The following is a 25,134-nucleotide window of genomic DNA, read 5'->3' as shown; positions in this document are numbered from 1 at the left end:
TAGTTTTTGTTGTTGCTAGTATTGTTACTAATATTTATGAACGTTCTTTTACATGTCAGGAATAATGTTGTCACATATAACAGTTTCACGCGTACCGCAGTACAAAAATTGGTGTAATCAGTGCTCGAACCCGTGACACTTGGCACAAGAAACTAATAGTCTACCGACTTTCCCGCGGAAGCTCTACGTTACGCTTTTCCTGTGCTCCATAGGTCAGATGTTACTTATTTCTAACCAGTTACGCACACTCTCCTGGGGCCGGCCGCTGTGGCCGAGCGGTTCTAGGCACTTCAGTCTGGAACCGCACGACCGCTACGGTCGCAGGTTCGAATCCTGCCTCGGGCATGGATGTTTGTGACGTCCTTAGGTTAGTTAGGTTTAAGTAGTTCTAAGTTCTAGGGGACTGATGACTGAGAGCCATTTGTACCATTTTTGAACGCTCTCCTGGACGACAGCACATAACACGAACTGTATCGGGCTTTTGGTTAATGCTCTGCTGATATACAACTTTTGATACCGATCTGACCGTCTGACAACTGGAGGTTTGAGTGGAAGTTAATAATTTATTCCAATCTTTTGCAGTCTCCGAAGATAGCAAGAGCAGACAAGTGTTAGAATTATTGCACAATCAGCTTAACAACTCCTGCACCCAAGTTGCTGACAAGAATAAATGTAGACGAATGGTACGGAAAATTGAGGATGTGTTAGGAGATGATCACTTTGGCTTTAGAAAAGGGAAAGACACAAGAGACGCAGTTCTGACATTGCGGTTGATAAAGGAATGCAAGACTGAAGAAAAATCACGATTTCTTCATAGCATTTGTCGGCCAGGAAAAAGCTTTCAACAGCGTAAAATTGTGCACGAGGTTTGAAATGAGAAAAGTAGGGACAACCTATAGGTAAAGACGGGTAATATTCAATATCTACAAGAAGCAAGAGGGAACAATAGCAGTGCGAGATAAAGAAAGAAATGCTCGGATTAAAAGAGTGTAGTTTCTTGTCCCTACTCTTCAGTCTATACACCGAAGAAGCAATGACAGAAATAAACGAAAGATTCAAGTGCTGGATTGAAATTCAGAATGAAAGAATATCATTGGTGAAGTTCGCTTATGACAGTGCTGTCCTCAGTGAATGAGAAGGAGAATTACAGGATCTGTTGACTGGAATGAACAGTTTAATGGGTACAGAAAATGAATTGAGAGAAAACAGAAGAAAGATGTAAGTAGTGACAAGTATCAGAAATGAGAACAACGAGAAACTTAACATAAGAATTGGGGACCACGAAGTAGCCGAAGTCAAGGAATTCCGCTATCTAGGCAACAAAATAACCCATGACGGGCAGAGCAAACAAGACGTAAGAAGCATACTAACACTGGCGGGAGGGCCATCCCTGGCCAGCAGCAGTTCGTTTTGCGCGACCCAGCTGCGACGGCGACGGCGACGGCGACGGCGACAGACCCCCACCCAGCGATCCCCCGGCGGGGTCAGGGATTTTCACCTGCCTCGAGATGACTGGGTGTTTGTGTTGTCTTCATCATTTCATCATCATCCAGGAAAGTGGCGAAATTGGACTGAGCAAAGGTTGGGAAATTGTACGGGCGCTGATGACCACGCAGTTGAGCGCCCCACAAACCAAACATCATCATCATCACCCAGCGATCCACCGTGCTTCAGGTCGCTGCCGGGCTCCCGCACACACTCTGGATGCGCCTATGAATATGTGCGATGCTCTGGTTCCCCGCCAAAAGTAACTCGATGAACAGCCCTTTGCTTGGAACGCATTTTCATTACGGACGCCATTCTCAAGACCACGTACGGCGCCGCCACCTATCGGAAGTTCATGAAACCGCAGGGGCCGTAGCGGGCATAGTCTTCAGTCCTGAGACTGGTTTGATGCAGCTCTCCATGCTAATCTATCCTGTGCAAGCTTCTTTATCTCCCAGTACCTACTGCAACCTACATCCTTCTGAATCTACTTAGTGTATTCATCTCTTGGTCTCCCTCTACGATTTTTACCCTCCACGCTGCCCTCCAATGCTAAATTTGTGATCCCTTGATGCCTCAGGACATGTCATACCAACCGATCCCTTCTTCTAGTCAAGTAGTGCCACAAACCCCTCTTCTCCCCAATCCTATTCAATACCTCCTCATTAGTTACATGATCTACCCACCTAATCTTCAACATTCTTCTGTAGCACCACATTTCGAAACCTTCTATTCTCTTCTTGTCCAAACTATTTATCGTCCATGTTTCACTGCCATACATGGCTACACTCCATACAAATACTTTCAGAAACGACTTCCTGACAAATCTATACTCGATTGTAACAAATTTCTCTTCTTCAGAAATACTTTCCTTGCCATTGCCAGTCTACATTTAATATCCTCTCTGCTTCTACCATCATCAGTTGTTTTGCTCCCCAAATAGCAAAACTCCTTTACTACTTTAAGTGTCTCATTTCCTAATCTAATTCCCTTAGCATCACCCGACTTAATTCGACTACAGTCCATTATCCTCGTTTTGCTTTTGATGGTGTTCATCTTATAACCTCCTTTCAAGACACTGTCCTTTCCGTTCAACTGCTCTTCCAAGTCCTTTGCTGTCTCTGACAGAATTACAATGTCACTGGCGAACCTTAAAGTTTTTATTTCTTCTCCCTGGATTTTAATACCTACTCCAAATTTTTCTTTTGTTTCCTTTACTGCTTGCTCAATATACAGATTGAATAACATCGCCGGCCGCGGTGGTCTAGCGGATCTATGAGCTCAGTCCGCAACCGCGCGACTACTACGGTCGCAGGTTCGAATCCTGCCTCGGGCATGGATGTGTGTGATGTCGTTAGGTTAGTTAGGTTTAAGTAGTTCTAAGTTCTAGGGGACTGATAACCACAGATGTTAAGTCCCTTAGTGCTCAGAGCCATTTGAAGCCATTTTTGAATAACATCGGGAAGAAGCTACAACCCTGTCTCACTTCCTTCCCAACCGCTGCTTCCCTTTCATGCCCCCCGACTCTTATAACTGCCATCTGGTTTCTGTACAAGTTGTAAATAGCCTTTCGCTCCCTGTATTTTACCCTGCCACCTTTAGAATATGAAAGAGAGCATTCCAATCAACATTGTCAAAAGCTTTCTCTAAGTCTACAAATGCTAGAAACGTAGGTTTGCCTTTCCTTAATCTTCCTTCTAAGATAAGTCGTAAGGTCAGTATTGCCTCACGTGTTCCAACATTTCTACGGAATCCAAACTGATCTTCCCCGAGATCGGCTTCTACCAGTTTTTCCATTCGTCTGTAAATAATTCGCGTTCGTATTTCGCAGCTGTGATTTATTAAACTGATAGTTCGGTAATTTTCACATCTGTCAACACCTGCTTTCTTTGGGATTAAAATTATTATATTCTTCTTGAAGTCTGAGGGTATTTCGCCTGTCTCGTACATCTTGCTCACCAGATGGTAGAGTTTTGTCAGCACTGGCTCTCCCAAGGCCGTCAGTAGTTCTAATGGAATGTTGTCTACTCCCGGGGCCTTGTTTCGACTCAGGTCTTTCAGTGCTCTGTCAAACTCTTCACGCAGTATCGTATCTCCCATTTCATCTTCATCTACATCCACTACCATTTTCATAATATTGTCCTCAAGTACATTGTCCTTGTATAGACCCTCTATGTACTCCTTCCACCTTTCTGCTTTCCCCTCTTTGCTTAGAACTGGGTTCCCATCTGAGCTCTTGATGTTCATACAAGTGGCTCTCTTTTCTCCAAAGGTCTCTTTAATTTTCCTGTAGGCTGTATCTATCTTACCCCTAGTGAGATAAGCCCCTACATCCTTACATTTGTCCTCTAGCCATCCCTGCTTAGCCATTTTGCACTTCCTGTCGATTTCATTTTTGAGACGTTTGTATTCCTTTTTGCCTGCTTCATTTACTGCATTTTTATATTTTCTCCTTTCATCAATTAAATTCAATATTTCTTCTGTTACCCAAGGATTTCTACTAGCCCTCGTCTTTTTACCTACTTGATCCTCTGCTGCCTTCACTACTTCATTCCTCAGAGCTACCCATTCTTCTTCTACTGTATTTCTTTCCCCAATTCCTGTCAATTGTTCCCTTATGCTCTCCCTGAAACTCTGTACAACCTCTGGTTTAGTCAGTTTATCGAGGTCCCATCTCCTTAAATTCCCCCCTTTTTGCAGTTTCTTCAGTTTTAATCTGCAGGTCATAACCAATAGATTGTGGTCAGAGTCCACATCTGCCCCTGGAAGTGTCCTACAATTTAAAACCTGGTTCCTAAATCTCTGTCTTACCATTATATAATCTATCTGAAATCTTTTAGTATCTGCAGGGTTCTTCCGTGTATACAACCTTCTTTCATGATTCTTGAACCAAGTGTTAGCTATGACTAAGTTATGCTCTGTGCAAAATTCTACCAGACTGCTTCCTCTTCAATTTCTTAGCCCCAATTCATATACACCTACTATGTTCCCTTCTCTCCCTTTTCCTACTGTCGAATTCCAGTCTCCCATGAGTATTAAATTTTCGTCTCCCTTCACTGTCTGAATAATTTCTTTTATTTCATCATACATTTCTTCAATTTCTTCGTCATCTGGAGAGCTAGTTGGCATATAAACTTGTATTACTGTAGTAGGTGTGGGCTTCGTATCTATCTTGGCCACAATAATGCGTTCACTATGCTGTTTGTAGTAGCTTACCCGCATTCCTATTTTCCTATTCATTATTAAACCTACTCCTGCATTACCCCTATTTGACTTTGTGTTTATAACCCTGTAGTCACCTGACCAGAAGTCTTGTTCCTCCTGCCACCGAACTTCACTAATTCCCACTATACCTAACTTTAACCTATCCATTTCCCTTTTTAAATTTTCTAACCTACCTGCCCGATTAAGGGATCTGACATTCCACGCTCCGATCCGTAGAACGCCAATTTTAGTTCTCCTGATAACGACGTCCTCCTGAGTAGTCCCCGCCCGGAGATCCGAATGGGGGACTATTTTACCTCCGTAATATTTTACCCAAGAGGACGCCATCCTCATTTAACCATACAGTAAAGCTGCATGCCCTCGGGAAAAATTACGGCTGTAGTTTCCCCTTGCTTTCAGCCGTTCGCAGTGCCAGCACAGCAAGGCGGTTTTGGTTAGTGTTACAAGGCCAGATCAGTCAATCATCCAGACTGTTGCCCCTGCAACTACTGAAAAGGCTGCTGCCCCTCTTCAGGAACCACATGTTTGTCTCGCCTCTCAACAGATACCCCTCCGTTATGGTTGCACCTACGGAACGGCTATCTGTATCGTTGAGGCACGCAAGCCTCCCCACCAACGGCGAGGGCCAAGGTTCATGTACTTCTTTTTAATAGTGTTAATATAGCATACAAATTATAAAGCAAAATCTTTTATAAGTTGATTGTAACACTGATATTAACACATAACATAACAACTCTTAAACTTTTCGCCTCAAATGACATTTTATGACTCGACTCGTTAAATATGTGTGTTATATGTTTTTTGACATAGGCGAATAGGGAGCAGTGTTATCGCGACTAAGAACAACGTTTTTTCCGAAGTTCATTGCCGCCTATATACAGGTACCAATTTCGGTTTTTAAAAACTTTTCTATTTTTTATGTAACGTCGTTTCTCACGTCAAGCAGTATAGCCGAGGCAAGCAAAGAGTGATGTTTACGCCACTCTCGACGTTGTTGTTGTTGTGGTGTTCAGTCCTGAGACTGGTTTGATGCAGGTAGGTTGGAGAATACAGTAAACGTCTGGCCGCTACAGCAGGACAAAGACTCTGGTGATTTCTATTTGCCGGCCGCTGTGGCCGTGCGGTTCTAGGCGCTTCAGTTTGGAACCGCGTGACCGCTACGGTCGCAGGTTCGAATCCTGCCTCGGGCATGTATGTGTGTGATGTTCTTAGGTTAGTTACGTTTAAGTAGTTCTAAGTTCTAGGGGACTGATGACCACAGATGTTGAGTCCCATAGTGCTCAGAACCATTTGAACCATTTTTTTCATTTCTATTTTATATACATTAAGATGTTGTCTAAGGTATGTGCTTCACATCACCTGGAGACATCGGCAGGGGTATAAAGAAGTACTCAGTTAATTTTCAAACTCAAACAAACTCATCAAGCATTATGAGGTGAAACGTTAGCCAGTGAAACATAGCTTGGGCAACGTCCTAATGAGCATAAAACAGAAATCGCCAAAACTTTAAATCCTGGCCGTGAAAATCTGCACTACAGGACAAAATTTGCATATTCAATGTATTTCTACGGCGTAATTTCACGTCAAATCGTTCATAACAGTTATCTCAACGAATATGTCTCACACAGACCTGCTGTTCTGATGCAAAAAATTACGACAGTTCCTCTTAAAAATCACAGCTGCTTTCCATATCTCGGAGATTAATGAAGTTACGAAAACACGTTGGTCTTCGTTTCCCGGACCCCTCGTGACTACTCGTGTTAAGTGGAGTTTAGAAATAACTTGAACTAGACAGAAGTTATTTGAGACGAAATATTCAGGACTGTAGGCTCCAGCCTTTCCGAGGCCTTTACCACTACTTGTAAACATATATTAACTACTGTCTCCCCCTCACCTCCCCCACCATCCTGCTCACCCCATCGTCCCAATCATTAACATTATTGCCTAACTAAACTTTAGAGTGAAAAAGAATTTTATCTAAAGATTTTTATTTTTAAAATAGCGAAAAATAAATTGTATCCAGTTTTTGTAGGTGTCCAAAGCAACTACTACAGCCGTTATGAAATACGGTCATACATGCGTGTCCAGAGGAACTTTGCATCGTAATCGAAATAAGTCAGGCACTGCAGTATCGTATTTCTCTGCCGATACCGAGCAAGCGATTTTCAAGTACAACGTGTGACCTGTACGGGAACATACGTAACGGATATTCGAACACAGGTCGTAGACGGAAGGTTCACGACATCTAGAGGTTTCGTGTCTGGCCGTGAGTCGTGTACGGACAGCAGAATGGTAAGGCGAACGCTCGCTATTAGCGGAAAATCCGGGTTCGAGTCTCAGTCCGCCACAAATTTTCATTGTCGTCATTCCATTCTACAGCTGTTGGTTGTCCTTATTCGTAAGTGCGAATACATTCAGTATGTGTGTATTCGGTGGCCTAGGTACCTATATTCGTTTCAAAAGCTATAACCTCCAAAACAATATGCCACACGATAATGCAAGTTTTTGAAAAAAAATGCTAATGATTGGTAACTTTGCTAATCAGTATTGTAATCTTGTGAAATAACAATAGCAATGACCTTTTAAAAATTATTTACTTTATTGATCCAATCGAATCCTTTTGTTTTTATCTCTAATAAAATTTCACTTTACCTCTCAAAAGGTAATTACCCACAGGTTGGGAACCATTGCTCTAGACGGAACAATAAATAAATTATTGCCAAACCCATTCTTGACAGTCAGCGTTAAGATATCTGGTGGTGATCTAAAATCCGCCCTATAGTATGTAGTACATTGCCGATATGATTCATTGATATGGTCTCTGTGGAAGAGCAGTCTCTCAAAATCAAAAAGGAGATCCTTAGAAATGAGTGATAATCGTAACATATGCATTGTTTCAATTTCTTTATTTCCCGTTATCTTCTTTATTCGCAGTAATTAATTTTACTTGTTACACTAGTCACACCCTCACCTTCCAAAAAAGAAAGTTGCTGGGATTACCCCAACAGTATTTTATTCCTGAAAGTAAGTACCCTTATACACAGACCTACATATACACCCACAAACACACAAAGAGATGGCAATTTCTTTTTTTTTTTGTTATAAAGTAACTGCTCTCTTTTTAAACAAATAACATTTGTAAATGTCATTTATCAGGGATTCTGTAGTTGTTTCCATCAGTATCGAAGTACTTTTTGCAATTTTTCCCAGCTCAAAAACGACGCATGTTTTCGCCATACTGTTATTATCAAAATTTAAACAATGACTACTCTAATTTGACAATTATGTTCACTTATCATGGACAACAGTTGGTTTACAATGACGTCTTTCGGCAACTGAATTTTGGTGGTTGCTATTTGCTGACAAGATGGCGAGAAATAAATGTAGTATTTTCAGTTTATGTGAATCATAATATTATGTCTCTGCTTTAAAATTTTGAGATAGCAAAGTTACCTGCAGCTTGTGATTAATGTCTTTTTGCACGAAATATTAAAATATTCTCATTTGTTGTGAAAATACTGGTAATTATCAGGTATGGGTTTGTTTTGGATGTATACGTATGCATATCTTAGTCTGTTCGTTACCTGTTTCAATTACACTTCTAAATATTGTCATCAATAACAGTTTTTATAAACCAACTGCGAATGACGCATATTTTTGCTGTGATAAACTGTGGATAAAGTAGGCCTTTCCTACGGGTGCCATCAATTCCGCTGCCGTGTTACCTCTTTCATTCCATGGAAAATATAGCAAGGAATTATATGTGAAGGAAGACAGAAAGGTGCAAATACTTGTTTCACAAATTAAAGCTTTTGTGGCAGCTAATTTTTCTAGGATATGTATTTTCACTAAATATTTGTAATATATACAAGAGAGGAAAGAATCAATATGGCGAGCACCGTATGTGTAGATCTCCGAACTTCAGGTAATTCAATGAGTGTCTAGATGGGCTGCCAGGTGAGCTGAGAGCTATTAAGGTTGTTCTCATCACTCCAAGCAGATGGGCATCCAATGCAGCCACGTAAACAGTATTCAGCCTGAGCTGTACACCAGCTTCAGAGTCGAGATCGGAAAAGTGTCCTTGTCATACCCTTAGTGTACCTGCTAGTCCAGACGAAATTCAATTTCTGCTTCGCTCGTTCCTAGTGGAAGGTACGTGCCTGAGTTAGATCGGCATTGCTCCCAGGTACTAGCGACCGTATTTTGTCATTGCGTCACTACCGCAGAAACCATTCTACTTAATTTCCGCTCTGTATTGAAACGTAGTTGTATTAAGCCATATGTTTCCACAAAATTTTTTGCATCAAATGAGAATTTGTGACGTCCCAGGGTTCTGACATCTTTCTTTAGATCGTACACATTATTAATGAGCGGCAATCGTGTGTGACGCTGAAGCAGTCCGCGGCTCGCAGTCTAGTGGCTGGCGTTGCTGTCTCCGTATCTCGGGTTCCCGGGTTCGATTCCCGCCGACCGGGTTGGGGCTTTTCTCTGTCCGGGCACTAGGTGTTTGTGTTTCCTCATCATTTCATCATCATTCGTGACAGTACCTCCCTTGGACCGTAAAAAAAACCCTAGACTGTGTCAAAACTGGGACTTTGTATGGGCGCTGATGACAGCGCAATTGAGCGCCCCACAAACCAAACATCATCAACGCTCAAGCAGGTTCGCTGTGCAGCTAAGGGTAAAGCAATACAATGCAGAACGAGAAAACACAGACGACAGACAGCCTCAGTGACCTGCTTGACAACAATGTCTTTCTTCTTCACGCCAACACGCGTTTCGAGGCCGGCCGCCATGTCATACACCACGAACTCTGTTAATGGCTCAATGATTACGTCTTCCATGTATGGAACTATTGCTTGCCTGCATCTTGAAACCTACCTCTCTCTCTCTCTCTTTCTCTCTCTCTCTCTCTCTCTCTAAGGAGTTAACGTGCCTTCCATGATGAGATCGTTAAAGGCGGAGCAGGGAGCAGAAGGGCTGAGAGGACAATGATGGAGAATGAAATCGGCTTTGTTCTTTTCGAAGGAATAGTTCAGGCAGTAACCTTTAACTTTTCTTTAAAAGCAATAAAATTTTTGATGGAATTTTTATTTTCTCACTACGTAAACCAACAAAGTGCATCTACTTTCAGAAAAAATTCTTCCACTTTATGGTTTCACAGCGATGCCACTCGTGACACAGTGCTCATTTTGTGTTTCCTACAGAACAGTCCCTTCTTACGTGGAGTGCGGCATGAGATGTTTGGCATATCCGTTTGATACAGTGGGAGTCGTACTGCGGTACAGAATGTACACATTTTTACTGGGTCGGTGCATAACTTCGTAGCGTTGTTATTTTGCATGTTGCTATTCCGATTGCTTTGGGTTTATTTATCGATTGTCCTTTTTTATTTGTAGTTCACTGTTGCTATTTGAGTTTTTATACCGTCATTATGTCGTTTGGAGTTGAAGATGGAGCTGTGGATGCTACAAAATAGCGTGCCAAGTGGAGAAATCGGAACACGTCCGACATACTCTTCCGTTTGAGTTCAGTACAGGAGTGACGGCAGCGGAGGCAGCCGGAAACACTTGCTACGTTTGTGGGAATAATGCCAGTGGACAGAGCTCGGTAAGAAAACGGTTTTGCCGTGCGGGATTAGCCGAGCGGTCTCAGGCGCTGCAGTCATGCACTGTGCGGCTCGTCCCGGCGCAGGTTCGAGTCCTCCCTCGGGCATGGGTGTGTGTGTGTTTGTCCTTAGGATAATGTAGGTTAAGTAGTGTGTAAGCTTAGCGACTGATGACCTTAGCAAATAAATCCCATAAGGTTTCACACACATTTGAACATTTTGAAAATGGTTTTCTCGTTTTAAGGGGGACTGTTTTGACATTAGTGACTGTCCACGTTCAGGAAGACCTTCGAGTTTGATGACGATAATTTAAACATGTTAATCCACAACGATATACGTTAGCATACTCGCGAACTGGCAAATTTGGTAAACTGTTACCATTCCACCATTGTATGGCGTTTGCATACAATGTGGAAGGTTAAGAAATCGGGAGTTTTCGTATACTGCACGCTCTGAGCCCACAATCACAAAGTCAGAGTGTGGCCACAGCTGCATCTCTGCATGCCCGTTATCTGTTGGCTCGTGAACAACACCGACCGCTGCTGTCCTGGATCGTTACCGCTGACGAGAAATGGAGTCCTTATACTAGCATAAGGAAAAGAAAGGAACGGTTAAGCCCAAACAAAGCAGCGACGCCCCGTACAAAGAACTGCACGCATCCGCAGACGATAATGTTACGTATCTGGTGGAACAGGGACGGTGCGATGTACTACGAATTTCTCCCCCGCGGTGTGACCACCACTGCTGGAACTTACTGTCAGCAAGTGAGACGTCTTCCGGAATTAATCCGAGAATGACGACCAGCGACACCGCGAAGTGACGCTAGATCGGGAGGACGTCTCCGCGCGTTGTGCTAGAGTGACGAAAAATACTACGCAGGTCTGGGGTTGCGAAGTAATTCCGCACGCATCTTATTCATCTACCCTTACGCTCTTAACATTTTCACCGTTTCCGCTCTCTATCGATCAGCATTCGAGGAACTTCCTTCGCGGATGAAAATGCACTCGGAACATGGCTGGACGAGGTCTTCGCCTGAAAACCACGTGATTTCTACAGTCGTGAAACGGAAAAGTTACCACAGTGTTAGCAGACTGTTGTAAGTAGTGCAGGAGAATATATTATTCATAGTAAAAGTCTATGTTAAGTGTACATTTTTTGAAAAACGCTAAGAACTTACGCACCAACCCAATTGATGTTCCACTTGCAGGCATTTCTGCAGCTTAAGCAATACGTTGAATCTGTGGAACACATTGTTTCTAACAGCTGTTATTGGAGTTGCATTTTGCAGTTTCAGGATGGAGTGGAGTACTGTCACGAAGGAGGACAGTGCCTGATTACAACATTCCTCTTTGCCTGTTCTTAATTCCCCTGACACACGATTTTCTCGAGTCGCCTGCTCCACTCTCCCAACAAGTTCGTCAGTTGACACTCACTTCTCTCTGTCATCACTCGCGTCACGGACACTAGTTTCTCCACGTCTTCCTCCGAATTTCCTCCACCACTGCTCACTTTGCTATCACGCACGGCAGTCGCATTGTGTGGGTTCCACGAAATCAGGCAGAGACCCCCAGTATGAACAAACCTAATGACAGAACGTACTTTACACTTGACGGGCGAGTCTGTCGTTCTAGGCACTTTACGTCCTCACTGTGGACTCAGGAATGAAAAGTGCGACTTGACGCGATCGACCGGCACACTAGAGACACTGCACAATGCATCTGCGCAAAGTTCCACAGGCTTTTCGCTGTGGTTTTAATTTCGCGACCGACGGACCTTCAAGAAGAAGAAAAAAAAAATCCCTCGCACTTCAGCGTAATACTATTTAAGTCTTGACAGGCCGACACACGTGTCTTCAGTTGTCAAACTGTGACAAAACTTGAGCAAGTTTTCAGAAGGTGAGTTTCCCGCCTGCAAGTTGCGTGTCGTCCTGCAGGTGCGGCGGTGGTCGGTGCTGCTGCTGGAGGCCGGGGGCGACGAGAACGAGGTGTCGGACGTGCCGTCGCTGGCGGCCTACCTGCAGCTCAGCGGCCTCGACTGGCAGTACAAGACGGAGCCCTCGCGGACCGCCTGCCTGGGCATGCGCGGCCGCCGCTGCAACTGGCCGCGCGGAAAGGTAAACACTGGCTGAACGCCGCACCCGACTCCTCCCACCCACACACGTATTCGTAGGCCGACCAAATTCCCTGACACTTCACACTCTGAAGGCTTGCTGCACACAACAGCAGCTATGAAGTGTACCGTGAACCCTTGCATGTGTCTGGAGTTGTAAAACTACCGAAGGTCGCCGTAGACTGTCGTAAGCAAGCATAGACTACGTTACTTTTCCTGGTAGCTTTGGTCAGTTAAGATCGTGATCGAGTTACCTCTAGGTTAAGTGTGTTGCATATCTATCGGACGTTACCCAGGTCCGATCGCACTATTTGTGTATGCGATCAGTGTCTTACTAGATTCCCCTAGAAACCGGAAGCGGTGCACAGTCTACAAACTGATGGAGAATGTATAAAGGGCCGCGTAACTTATGGGACATTTTTGTTCTACATAGTTATCCTCTGGTCTGATACTTAAAATTAAACATTACTCGAAAAGTGTTGATTTGTACCACGAAACAGAGGGACGTCGTAGTAAAAACACAATTTGCTCAAATAAAGATAAAAAAAGCGAAACAAAAACATATCAAACATCGCTTCTATACTTCGTCCAGCATATATGAATCATTAGTCTGTTATTGCTGAACCACTTTCGCACTTACCAATAATAACAGGAAACGCGTGCCTTTGATCACGACGAAGAACGTTGTACTGAGTGCAGAACAACAATAATTATATAGACTTTTTTGTGTGTTTGTGCCTGTGCACTGTACTTGCATCAAAAGTAATTGCTTTGATCACAAAAAAGCACAGAACCTAAGTAGTCAATTTTTATTACTTACAAAATGCAATTTGTATTTTTGCGTTTCGAAAGGAAATAAAATGCACAATCGACTAACGCTGAACGATGTGCGGTTCTAATTACGTAAAAGAAAGAGTGAGAGAGGGAAGGGGGTAGAGGGGGAAGGAGAGAGAGAGAGAGAGAGAGAGAGAGAGAGAGAGAGAGAGAGAAGTGGTACGGCCCGGCCCCACCTTCACACATTCATTTACGTTTCTTTTCTACCAGTGCTACGGGTAATCCTACTACTTACAGTGTCGTCTGTGTACTGTGGCGGAAAATACCGAGCCGTAGTTTCGGCAGAGCACAGCTCTACGTATGTCAGATTTATTAAATCTTCATATGGAGTCTTGTTTCCAAAGCTGAAGAATTCAGCACTCCTTTTAGGATACGTTGCAGTAAGAAGCAGCTCTGATTGCCCTCTGCCTCTCAGTATTCCTTTGCTCAGTAACAGAGTAAGCCAGCGGGCACAGTCACACAGAAAATCTTGGACTACACGCGTAAATGGGCATTTTAAACATAACTTGATCTAATTCTCTCCCCTCTTTGTCAGCACAATTTCATCCGTTATTTCGTATCTTATTACCTATCCAACGAAGTTTGAGGACTTTTCATTACTCCACTACTTTGAAGTATCTTGATTCCTTAATTTTTTCATTATTCAGTACTGTAATAAACACATTCTGTGTATATCCTACTAGGCTGCCTAATGGTATAACCCTAGTTTATGTACTAGTGTTCCATTAAGCAATTTACTTCCTTCATTTACTGTCATTTAGCTGCATGATTTGCTCAAACACGTTCATCATCGTTATCTTTCCACTTCGTTTTATTTTGTACAGCCACAATTCAACCTGCACGTGAGTAGTTCAGTTTTGGCATTGTTACTTCCGTTACTCATCACAGCTCGTGCCCCCATTGCAGTTATTCTTCCTGCGAAGACAACCTTCGTACTGACACGCCCTTTGAATCCTTGGCATTGCAGATAATTCATGTACGTACGATTTGTTAAGAGTCTACAAAGCTGGACACAGCCGTCAAGAGCACCGTTACTTACAGCTTGTATCTGTGTCGTGACACGGCGTCGAGTGATCGTATGTGAATGTTAAGGCTTCCCAAGTTTTCTGTTCACTCTACTGTCATCTCAACGCTGTATGTTTCTGACACTATTAATGTATGTTTGTAGATGCATGACAGTAGTGTAACTCGGAACAAAAATTTCTACACCCATAAGCGAAGAATTTATTTCTTTACTCATTTCATACAGGCTCTGGACCCATATTACAAGAAGTTAATGTCTTAATAAAGAGCGCCACTGTAGTTTTGACCTCTGGCAAGGATTATTATTCCCTAGTCCTCCACTGACTTTAGTCTGCTATTGCCAAATTGTCTCCCTATTCTACCACTGGACGGGGATTTTATACATCGCCAATCGTCTCCAGTTAAATACCGAGAACAGAGTAAAGAAAAAATAAGTTTTGGGATAACAGTTTCATAGCACATGAAAAAATCATAGAAATCAAACACCTTGATGAGAACCGAAAAAGTTTAATAGATTTTCATTTACCAAGTCCCTTCCTTCCACCGATACCGCCCCTCCATATACCTACTAGCTCAGCAGTCTCACTAAAGGCTTACACCGAAGAATTGTACAGCCATTGCAACGGAAAGGAAAACACGCTTAATAACAAGTTTAATATCAGTTCTGTGTTTATGCACAAAGAAAACGCGAAATAGGCGGATGTCGGTCAAGCGTGCTGAATTGGGATTTCAAGACCAGCCGGTGACGGCACGGCCTGGAACCCAAATGATCCGGGCGGACTAGCGCGCCTAACAAATTCGTGATTTCTGTAAGAACTAAGCCAATGAATGACAATGTATTAGTTCTTGCTGACAATGTTGCGCAGCCTGCATGCAGACTGCTGGATGCATCTGTTGTACGACAGGGCGCGGAGGTGAATGTATAGGTGGGGACCAATGGTGTTTGAGCAGTACAAAGCAGATCTGAGTCCACTGGTATCTGCAGGTTACGGAATATGCACACGCGAGAACAATACAAAAACACAATTTTATGCCCCTAGTGCTGACGCCTCATACCACCGCACAGTGTACGAAAACACTGCAATGTTCTTTAAAATTAACCTCTCCACAGAAGTTGTGATGAAAGGCAGATATAATCCCGCCTTGATGGTACCTCACAGATTAAATCGATCTTCTCCGTTCTTTTCTCTTCACAAAAATGTCCGTACTGACATCTTTATCCAAAATATTCGAAAAAGCAATGTACTCACCATTTAAGTAAAACAGTTTACTTAGCATATCACAGACTGCATTCTGAAAGGTTTGGTCGACTGAGAGTGCTTTATACGTTCACTCATCAAATATAATAAATCCTAAATAACAAAATATCGCCAGGTAGTATTTTTTGTGATCATTCCAACGCGTTTGACTGTATTGAACGTGTTACCCTACAACAAGAACTCGAGTTTTATGGAATTCATGGCTTTACACATAGGTGGTTTTAACAATACTTAACAAACACTATGCAGAAAGTTGTGCTGAATAATTCAAACAATGTTGGAGTGCAGAAAATTTTAGCGACTGGGGAGGAACCACAAACGGTGCCCCAAAGGGTTCTATTTTGGGTTCATTCCTATTGCTTATATATGTGAATGACCTTCCATTTAACATTCAACAAGCAGAATTGTTACTTTCTGCAGACGATACAAGTATCATAACAAATCCGATTAGAAAGAAAGCAACAGAAGAGATTGCGAATGATGTTTTACAAAGAATTATAAACAGATTCTCTGAAAATAAATTGCCTAAATTTTGGAAAACACATTATATTTGTTTGCATACAACAAACTGACTCATACCAACAACTGATGTAGCACTTGAGCAAGAGTCAGCGAACAGCGCAGAATGATCCAAATTTCTCATGTACATACTGATGAAAACTTGAACTGGAGGAACTCTATTACTGGGCTTTTAAAGCAATTACGTTCTGCTACTTTACTCTTCGTAAAATTGCTAATCTTGGAAAGAAATATTGAGTGTACAAAAGCGAGCAGTAAGAATAATTTGTAATGTTGATCCACGGTCGTTATGTAGGTAAGTCTTCAAGGAGCGAGGCTATTTAACTCCTCCGCCATAATACATATATTAGCCTTTTAAAATCCACATAGGTAATCCATCACAATTTGAGAAGAACAGTGAGCTCCATAACTACAAAATTCCACAGAAAATTACCTTTATTAAGCATTATCAAAGCTGCCAGGAGCTCAGAAAAGAGTTGAAAATGCAGCAACAAAAATCTTTGATAATTTGTCCAGTAACCTGGTAGGTGGCAAAGCAAATTTAAAATCCAACCTAAAGTCACTTCTCCTGGACAACTCTTTCTACTACATGGAAGAATTTGTATTCAAAAACGGGCAGCATGTAAGAAAACTTGTTTTTAAGTGTAGTTGCATGAGTAGGAGTTAAAAAAGTGTGTTCATTAATGTTAAACATATCAGTAAACATATCCTAAATAAACTGACTCTTTCCACACATTTTAGACGAAAGCTTAGTTCAAATGATCTACGGAACAAGTAACTAATTCTTCGGTCTTAGGTTGGTTCGATGCAGTTGTCCATTCCTGACGCTTGTCCAACTTAAACATTTAATTACCCAGCATGCCCACCTGCTCGTGAACAAGTTTGTCCCCCGTCCCAGCAGAACGGCCCTCCGCGTGCGCCCCTAGACACCGCCCTGAGGCGTGCGTGTGTCGCGCGACAGGACGCGCCGCCGCCACACTGCGCTAACGCGACGCCCCGCGCTCTGTCCCGCCGCAGGTGCTGGGCGGCTCCAGCGTGCTCAACTACATGATCTACGCGCGCGGCAACCGGCTCGACTACGACACGTGGGAGGCGCTGGGCAACCCGGGCTGGGGCTACCGCCACGTGCTGCCCTACTTCCGGAAGTCGGAGGACCAGCGCAACCCCTACCTGGCGCGCAACTCGCGCTACCACGCCACGGGCGGCCTGCTCACCGTGCAGGTAAGGCAAGTGTGGGGCCCGCCACTGCCCGACTGTGGCAGGCGCTACCGTTAGCAGGAGAAAACTGCACGACGTACTGAAACCACTCACATTTTGGACAGATCGTCCCTCCATATTTAGATTCGTAGTACGCACCATCGCGTAGCAGCACTAGCGGGCAGGCATGTCAGAGCAAGTAAACAATCCATCGACTTCGTATTCATCATCATCATCATCATCATCATCATTTAAGACTGATTATGCCTTTCAGCGTTCAGTCTGGAGCATAGCCCCCCTTATACAGTTCCTCCATGATCCCCTATTCAGTGCTAACATTGGTGCCTCATCTGATGTTAAACCTATTACCTCAAAATCATTCTTAACCGAATCCAGGTACCTTCTCCTCGGTCTGCCCCGACTCCTCCTACCCTCTACTGCTGAATCCATGAGTCTCTTGGGTAACCTTGCTTCTCCCATGCGTGTAACATGACCCCACCATCTAAGCCTGTTCGCCCTGACTGCTACATCTATAGAGTTCATTCCCAGTTTTTCTTTGATTTCCTCATTGTGGACACCCTCCTGCCATTGTTCCCATCTACTAGTACCTGCAATCATCCTAGCTACTTTCATATCCGTAACCTCAACCTTGTTGATAAGGTAGCCTGAATGCACCCAGCTTTCGCTCCCATACAACAAAGTTGGTCGAAAGATTGAACGGTGCACAGATAACTTAGTCTTGGTACTGACTTCCTTCTTGCAGAAGAGAGTAGATCGTAGCTGAGCGCTCACTGCATTAGCTTTGCTACACCTCGCTTCCAGTTCTTTCACTATGTTGCCATCCTGTGAGAATATGCATCCTAAGTACTTGAAACCGTCCACCTGTTCTAACTTCGTATTGTGGCATCGAATTAGTTTGCGCCTGCAAATATTAGTTTGCGCCTGCAAATACGTAACCCAATAAAGAGATTTCCAAAGATGGCTCTTCCGGTTAGTTCGTGTCTGCGGCTTCAATGCACTGCACGCACGTACCGACGTTTGTCCCGTTTCAAACGGTGCCCACAGAGAGCACCTGTAATGTGAGCCAAAAAACTCTGAAAGATGCTCTGTCCACAGGTGTAAGAGTACTTTGTGTATGACTTTTAGTTTACAGTCAGCTGTCCTCTGAAACCCTGGACGTATTTACAAATAACTGCTTTTTTATCCCCTCAACTCTCCATAGTCAGTACAGGTGTTCCCATTCAGAACGGTACTGCAAAGGCACTAAACGTTCCCAAGCGACTGTTAGCTTCGGATGGCGCAGCTACGACGCTTTTAAGCCTCTGAAAGCGTTTTCGGCCACAAAGATCACTCTTATCTTAAACTGAAAGCCTGGCTACGCAGAACTACTCACGTTGTTGTTGTTGTCGTCTTCAGTCTAGAGACTGGTTTCATGCAGCTCTCCATGCTACTCTATCCTGTGCATGCCTCTTCATCTCCCAGTACCTACTGCAACCTACATCATTCTGAATCTGTGTATTCATCTCTTGGTCTCCCTCTACGATTTTTACCCTCCACGCTGCCCTCCGATACTAAATTGGTGATTCCTTGATGCCTCTGAATTTGCCCTAGCAGCCGATCCCTTCTTCTAGTCAAGTTGTGCCACAAATTTCTCCCCAATCCTATTCAATATCTCCTCATTAGTTGTATGATCTACCCATCTAATCTTCAGCATTCTTCTGTAGCACCACATTTCAAAAGCTTCTATTCCCTTCTTGTCCAAACTATTTATCGCCCATGTTTCACTTCCATACATGGCTACACTCCATACAAATACTTTCAGAAATGACTACTCATACGTTTTACAAATATCATCTCGAATGAATCTTTCGTTGTTAACTCTATGGCATAAATATTCTCCCCTCCCCCCCCCCTCCCCCCTCCCCCGGTCTACCCGATCACGCCTTTCTGTTCAGTTTCATTTCTTCAGGCAATTGACACACGCTTGAGAATAAAATGATATCAAATTCAGTATATTCTATCAAAACTAGACATAGTTGTCTCACTGGGAATTCCGCGATCGTTCAACAAGTAAAATATGGAGTTTCAGTCTTCGATCGCTATTCTTTATTTTCAATTACCGGTTTCGGGCTAGCTGCCCATCTTCAGATCATATGTTGTAGTTACAGAGTAACTTGTCCGTACAGAACACACTGTTCACTGTCATAAGTCACTTATGACAGTGAACAGTGTGTTCTGTACGGACAAGTTACTCTGTAACTACAACATATGATCTGAAGATGGGCAGCTAGCCCGAAACCGGTAATTGAAAATAAAGAATAGCGATCGAAGACTGAAACTCCATATTTTACTTATTTTAGTATATTCTGTCTCAATTAAACCTCCACATTACCTCAAATAGCTCAGAAACAAGCAGTTGTTAAACAGCTTATATTTGTACGGGAATGCAAGCTTTCTCGGCGAATTTCATTGGTAAATAATCTAGGTTTATCGGCTCAGTTTCCTACTCATCATCTTCAGGCGAATTCCAGAATTGTACACTGTTCTTGTACAAGAAAACAAAACAACGTGATATTTAGTGTTACAAACGTAAGTCCCGGTTTTTCTCGAGAACCTGAGCCCGAAGTCGTGAGCAGCAGGCGCCCTTGCGAGGGACGGTGCTTCGGCGACGGAATGGGTCTTGAGGCAGACGCGTCGTACTCGCAGGAGTCGCCGTGGCACACGCCGCTGGCGCTGGCGTTCGTGCAGGCGGGGCAGCAGCTGGGCTACGAGCACCGCGACTGCAACGGCGAGCGCCAGACCGGCTTCATGATCGCGCAGGGCACCATCCGGCGAGGCTCCCGCTGCTCCACGGCCAAGGCCTTCCTGCGGCCCGTGCGGCTGCGCCACAACCTGCACGTGGCCCTGCGCGCGCACGCCACGCGGCTGCTCGTCCACCCCGACACCGCCACCGCCTACGGCGTCGAGTTCGTCCGAGACGGCGTGCGGCAGGTGAGCGCGCCACACGGGCTTTACACTTTTAAGGGCTGTGACGTCACACAACTCTCACGAATCAATCTTATCGACAGCTACCTAGTCATTACTGTCATATCCGACTTCGTCATTCCAACTCTCTCCTTTATTATGACCAACTTCGTCATCTCCGAGCCTCTCTTCTTTCATATCCAATTTTATCATCTTCAACGCTCTCCTCTGCCACATCCAACTTTCTACACTCCTGGAAATTGAAATAAGAACACCGTGAATTCATTGTCCCAAGAAGGGGAAACTTTATTGACACATTCCTGGGGTCAGATACATCACATGATCACACTGACAGAACCACAGGCACATAGACACAGGCAACAGAGCCTGCACAATGTCGGCACTAGTACAGTGTATATCCACCTTTCGCAGCAATGCAGCCTGCTATTCCTCCATGGAGACGATCGTAGAGATGCTGGATGTAGTCCTGTGGAACGGCTTGCCATGCCATTTCCACCTGGCGCCTCAGTTGGACCAGCGTTCGTGCTGGACGTGCAGACCGCGTGAGACGACGCTTCATCCAGTCCCAAACATGCTCAATGGGGGACAGATCCGGAGATCTTGCTGGCCAGGGTAGTTGACTTACACCTTCTAGAGCACGTTGGGTGGCACGGGATACATGCGGACGTGCATTGTCCTGTTGGAACAGCAAGTTCCCTTGCCGGTCTAGGAATGGTAGAACGATGGGTTCGATGACGGTTTGGATGTACCGTGCACTATTCAGTGTCCCCTCGACGATCACCAGTGGTGTACGGCCAGTGTAGGAGATCGCTCCCCACACCATGATGCCGGGTGTTGGCCCTGTGTGCCTCGGTCGTATGCAGTCCTGATTGTGGCGCTCACCTGCACGGCGCCAAACACGCATACGACCATCATTGGCACCGAGGCAGAAGCGACTCTCATCGCTGAAGACGACACGTCTCCATTCGTCCCTCCATTCACGCCTGTCGCGACACCACTGGAGGCGGGCTGCACGATGTTGGGGCGTGAGCGGAAGACGGCCTAACGGTGTGCGGGACCGTAGCCCAGCTTCATGGAGATGGTTGCGAATGGTCCTCGCCGATACCCCAGGAGCAACAGTGTCCCTAATTTGCTGGGAAGTGGCGGTGCGGTCCCCTACGGCACTGCGTAGGATCCTACGGTCTTGGCGTGCATCCGTGCGTCGCTGCGGTCCGGTCCCAGGTCGACGGGCACGTGCACCTTCCGCCGACCACTGGCGACAACATCGATGTACTGTGGAGACCTCACGCCCCACGTGTTGAGCAATTCGGCGGTACGTCCACCCGGCCTCCCGCATGCCCACTATATGCCCTCGCTCAAAGTCCGTCAACTGCACATACGGTTCACGTCCACGCTGTCGCGGCATGCTACCAGTGTTAAAGACTGCGATGGAGCTCCGTATGCCACGGCAAACTGGCTGACACTGACGGCGGCGGTGCACGAATGCTGCGCAGCTAGCGCCATTCGACGGCCAACACCGCGGTTCCTGGTGTGTCCGCTGTGCCGTGCGTGTGATCATTGCTTGTACAGCCCTCTCGCAGTGTCCGGAGCAAGTATGGTGGGTCTGACACACCGGTGTCAATGTGTTCTTTTTTCCATTTCCAGGAGTGTAGTCTCTCTCTCCTCTGTCATATCCAACTCTGTTGTCTCTAACTCTGTCATATCCAACTTTATCGTCACTCTTTTCTCTGCCACATTCAACTCCGTCATCTCCAACTCTCGCCTCTCCATACTCAACTCCGTCATCTCCAACTCTCTCCTCTGTAATATTCAACACATTTTCGTTACCTATAACTGACTCGATATGGTCGCTCCGCTCAATATCTCTACAAATTGTTATTCCAAAACATTTTTATTCTGTCTCCGACTCAAGTTGAGACACACTAATAGTGTTGTCTAACAGTATCGCAAATGACTTTTCAGTATTTCCCGTAGGACTTGTTCTAAAACCGAGCGAGGTGGCGCAGTGGTTAGACACTGGACTCGCATTCGGGAGGACGACGGTTCAATCCCGCGTCCGGCCATCTCGATTTAGGTTTTCCGTGATTTCCCTAAATCACTCCAGGCGAATGCCGGGATGGTTCCTTTCAAAGGGCACGGCCGACTTCCTTCCCCATCCTTCCGTAATCCGATGAGACCGATGACCACGCTGTCTGGTCTCCTTCCCCAAACCAACCAACCACCCAACCTGTTCTAAATGCCCTTGTCGCCAGATAACATTGTGGAAGTGACACAATACTTTTTCGAAACAACTGTTCGACACCATCTGCTGCCGGTAGTTGTAGTCACTCCTGAAAGACAGGACTGATGGTAATAGAGTGGGGGCGTCGAAATTTACGAGGTCAGCAGCAGAAATTGCGCGTGCAAGGAAAGGTGATCGCAGCTGGATAGAAGCGACGCACATAGTGCTCACTACCGAGAGCTGCCGGACGCTGGTGTGGTTAAAAACTTAATTAAGTCTCTGCAACGCTCTGCGTCGGTTCGCACGTATGAGCTGCCTTCAGCTTGGATCTGTTTCGCGAAGACTATAAACTGCCATTTCTCAACATTAAGACTCGTTCATATTTCATCGGGGCCTATATGTACATTACCGCAATCTTTCCAAGGAAAATCTCCTCGTAAATAACTGCATGATCAGCAAAAAGCCTGAGTTTGTGACCAACAAAATTCGCTAAGCCATTATGACTTTAGCCCCAGTTTATTGAAGGAAATCATGTAAAACCCAAACCATACATGCTGGGCCGTATTTTATCTCTGATCCTTACGAACAGGTCTATCGGTAGTATCTCTGATTCCATTTCAGACATGTCTTCTGTTCCATCAGCGCTTTCCTAAGATTTGACCCGCTGCTACTAACAGATGAACAGAGGTAGTATGGCTCTGACCACTATGGGACTTAACATCTGTGGTCATCAGTCCCATAGAACTTAGAACTACTCAAACCTAAGGACATCACACAACACCCAGTCATCACGAGGCAGAGAAAATCCCTGACCCCGCCGGGAATCGAGCCCTGGAACCCGGGCGCGGGAAGCGAGAACGCTAACGCACGACCACGAGCTGCGGACTACAGATGTAGTATCCGACTGGTTGCAGTTAGTATGGTTATCTGTTGTTGTTGTTGTCTTCAGTCCTGAGACTGGTTTGATGCAGCTCTCCAAGCTACTCTATCCTGTGCAAGCTTCTTCATCTCCCAGTACCTACTGCAACCTACATCCTTCTGAATCTGTGTATTCATCTCTTGGTCTCCCCCTACGATTTTTACCCTCCACGCTGCCTTCCAATACTAAGTTGGTGATCCCTTGATGCCTCAGAACATGTCCTACCAACCGATCCCTTCTTCTGGTCAAGTTGTGCCACAAACTTCTCTTCTCCCCAATCCTATTCAATACTTCCTCATTAGTTATGTGATCTACCCATCTAATCTTCAGCATTCTTCTGTAGCACCACATTTCGAAAGCTTCTATTCCCTTCTTGTACAAACTATTTACCGTCCATGTTTCACTTCCATACAAGGCTACACTCCATACAAATACTTTCAGAAATGACTTCCTGACACTTAAATCTATACTCGATGTTAACAAATTTCTCTTCTTCAGAAACGCTTTCCTTGCCATTGCCAGTCTACATTTTATATCCTCTCTACTTCGACCATCATCAGTTATTTTGCTCCCCAAATAGCAAAACTCCTTTACTACTTTCAGTGTCTCATTTCCTAATCTAATACCCTCAGCATCACCCGACTTAATTCGACTACATTCCATTATCCTCGTTTTGCTTTTGTTGATGTTCATCTTATATCCTCCCTTCAAGACACCGTCCATTCCGTTCAACTGCTCTTCCAAGTCCTTTGTTGTCTCTGACAGAATTACAATGTCATCGGCGAACCTCAAAGTTTTTATTTCTTCTCCATGGATTTTAATACCCACTCCGAATTTTTCTTTTGTTTCCTTTACTGCTTGCTCAATATACAGATTGAATAACATTGGGGAGAGGCTACAACCCTGTCTCACTCCCTTCCCAACCGCTGCTTCCCTTTCATGCCCCTCGACTCTTATAACTGCCATCTGGTTTCTGTACAAATTGTACATAGCCTTTCGCTCCCTGTATTTTACCCCTGCCACCTTTAGAATTTGAAAGAGAGTATTCCAGTCAACATTGTCAAAAGCTTTCTCTAAGTCTACAAATGCTAGAAACGTAGGTTTGCCTTTCCTTAATCTTTCTTCTAAGATAAGTCGTAAGGTCAGAATTGTCTCACGTGTTCCAGTATTTCTACGGAATCCAAACTGATCTTCCCCGAGATCGGCTTCTACCAGTTTTTCCATTCGTCTGTAAAGAATTCGTGTTAGTATTTTGTAGCTGTGGCTTATTAAACTGATAGTTCGGTAATTTTCACATCTGTCAACACCTGCTTTCTTTGTGATTGGAATTATTACATTCTTCTTGAAGTCTGAGGGTATTTCGCCTGTTTCATACATCTTGCTCACCAGATGGTAGAGTTTTGTCAGGACTGGCTCTCCCAAGGCCGTCAGTAGTTCTACTGGAATGTTGTCTACTCCGGGGGCCTTGTTTCGACTCAGGTCTTTCAGTGCTCTGTCAAACTCTTCACGCAGTATCGTATCTCCCATTTCATCTTCATCTACATCCTCTTCCATTTCCATAATATTGTCCTCAAGTACATCGCCCTTGTATAGACCCTTTATATACACTCCTGGAAATTGAAATAAGAACACCGTGAATTCATTGTCCCAGGAAGGGGAAACTTTATTGACACATTCCTGGGGTCAGATACATCACATGATCACACTGACAGAACCACAGGCACATAGACACAGGCAACAGAGCCTGCAC

At 44.6% G+C, this 25,134-nt stretch overlaps 1 protein-coding gene across 1 annotated transcript in view; it reads left to right on the top strand.

Moving 5' to 3' along the window:
* Window positions 1–25,134, top strand: part of LOC126100964 (glucose dehydrogenase [FAD, quinone]-like) — a 176,447-nt gene that overhangs the window by 107,630 nt on the left and 43,683 nt on the right. The window contains exons 3-5 of the mRNA XM_049911626.1: window positions 12,252–12,431; window positions 17,080–17,283; window positions 19,966–20,250. Coding sequence (XP_049767583.1) covers window positions 12,252–12,431; window positions 17,080–17,283; window positions 19,966–20,250 — 669 coding nt within the window. The remainder of the gene's footprint in view (window positions 1–12,251; window positions 12,432–17,079; window positions 17,284–19,965; window positions 20,251–25,134) is intronic.

This window comes from Schistocerca cancellata, chromosome 9 (assembly GCF_023864275.1).
Source record: "Schistocerca cancellata isolate TAMUIC-IGC-003103 chromosome 9, iqSchCanc2.1, whole genome shotgun sequence".
NCBI lineage: Eukaryota > Metazoa > Arthropoda > Insecta > Orthoptera > Acrididae > Schistocerca > Schistocerca cancellata.
This window is presented reverse-complemented; position numbering and strand designations above follow the sequence as displayed.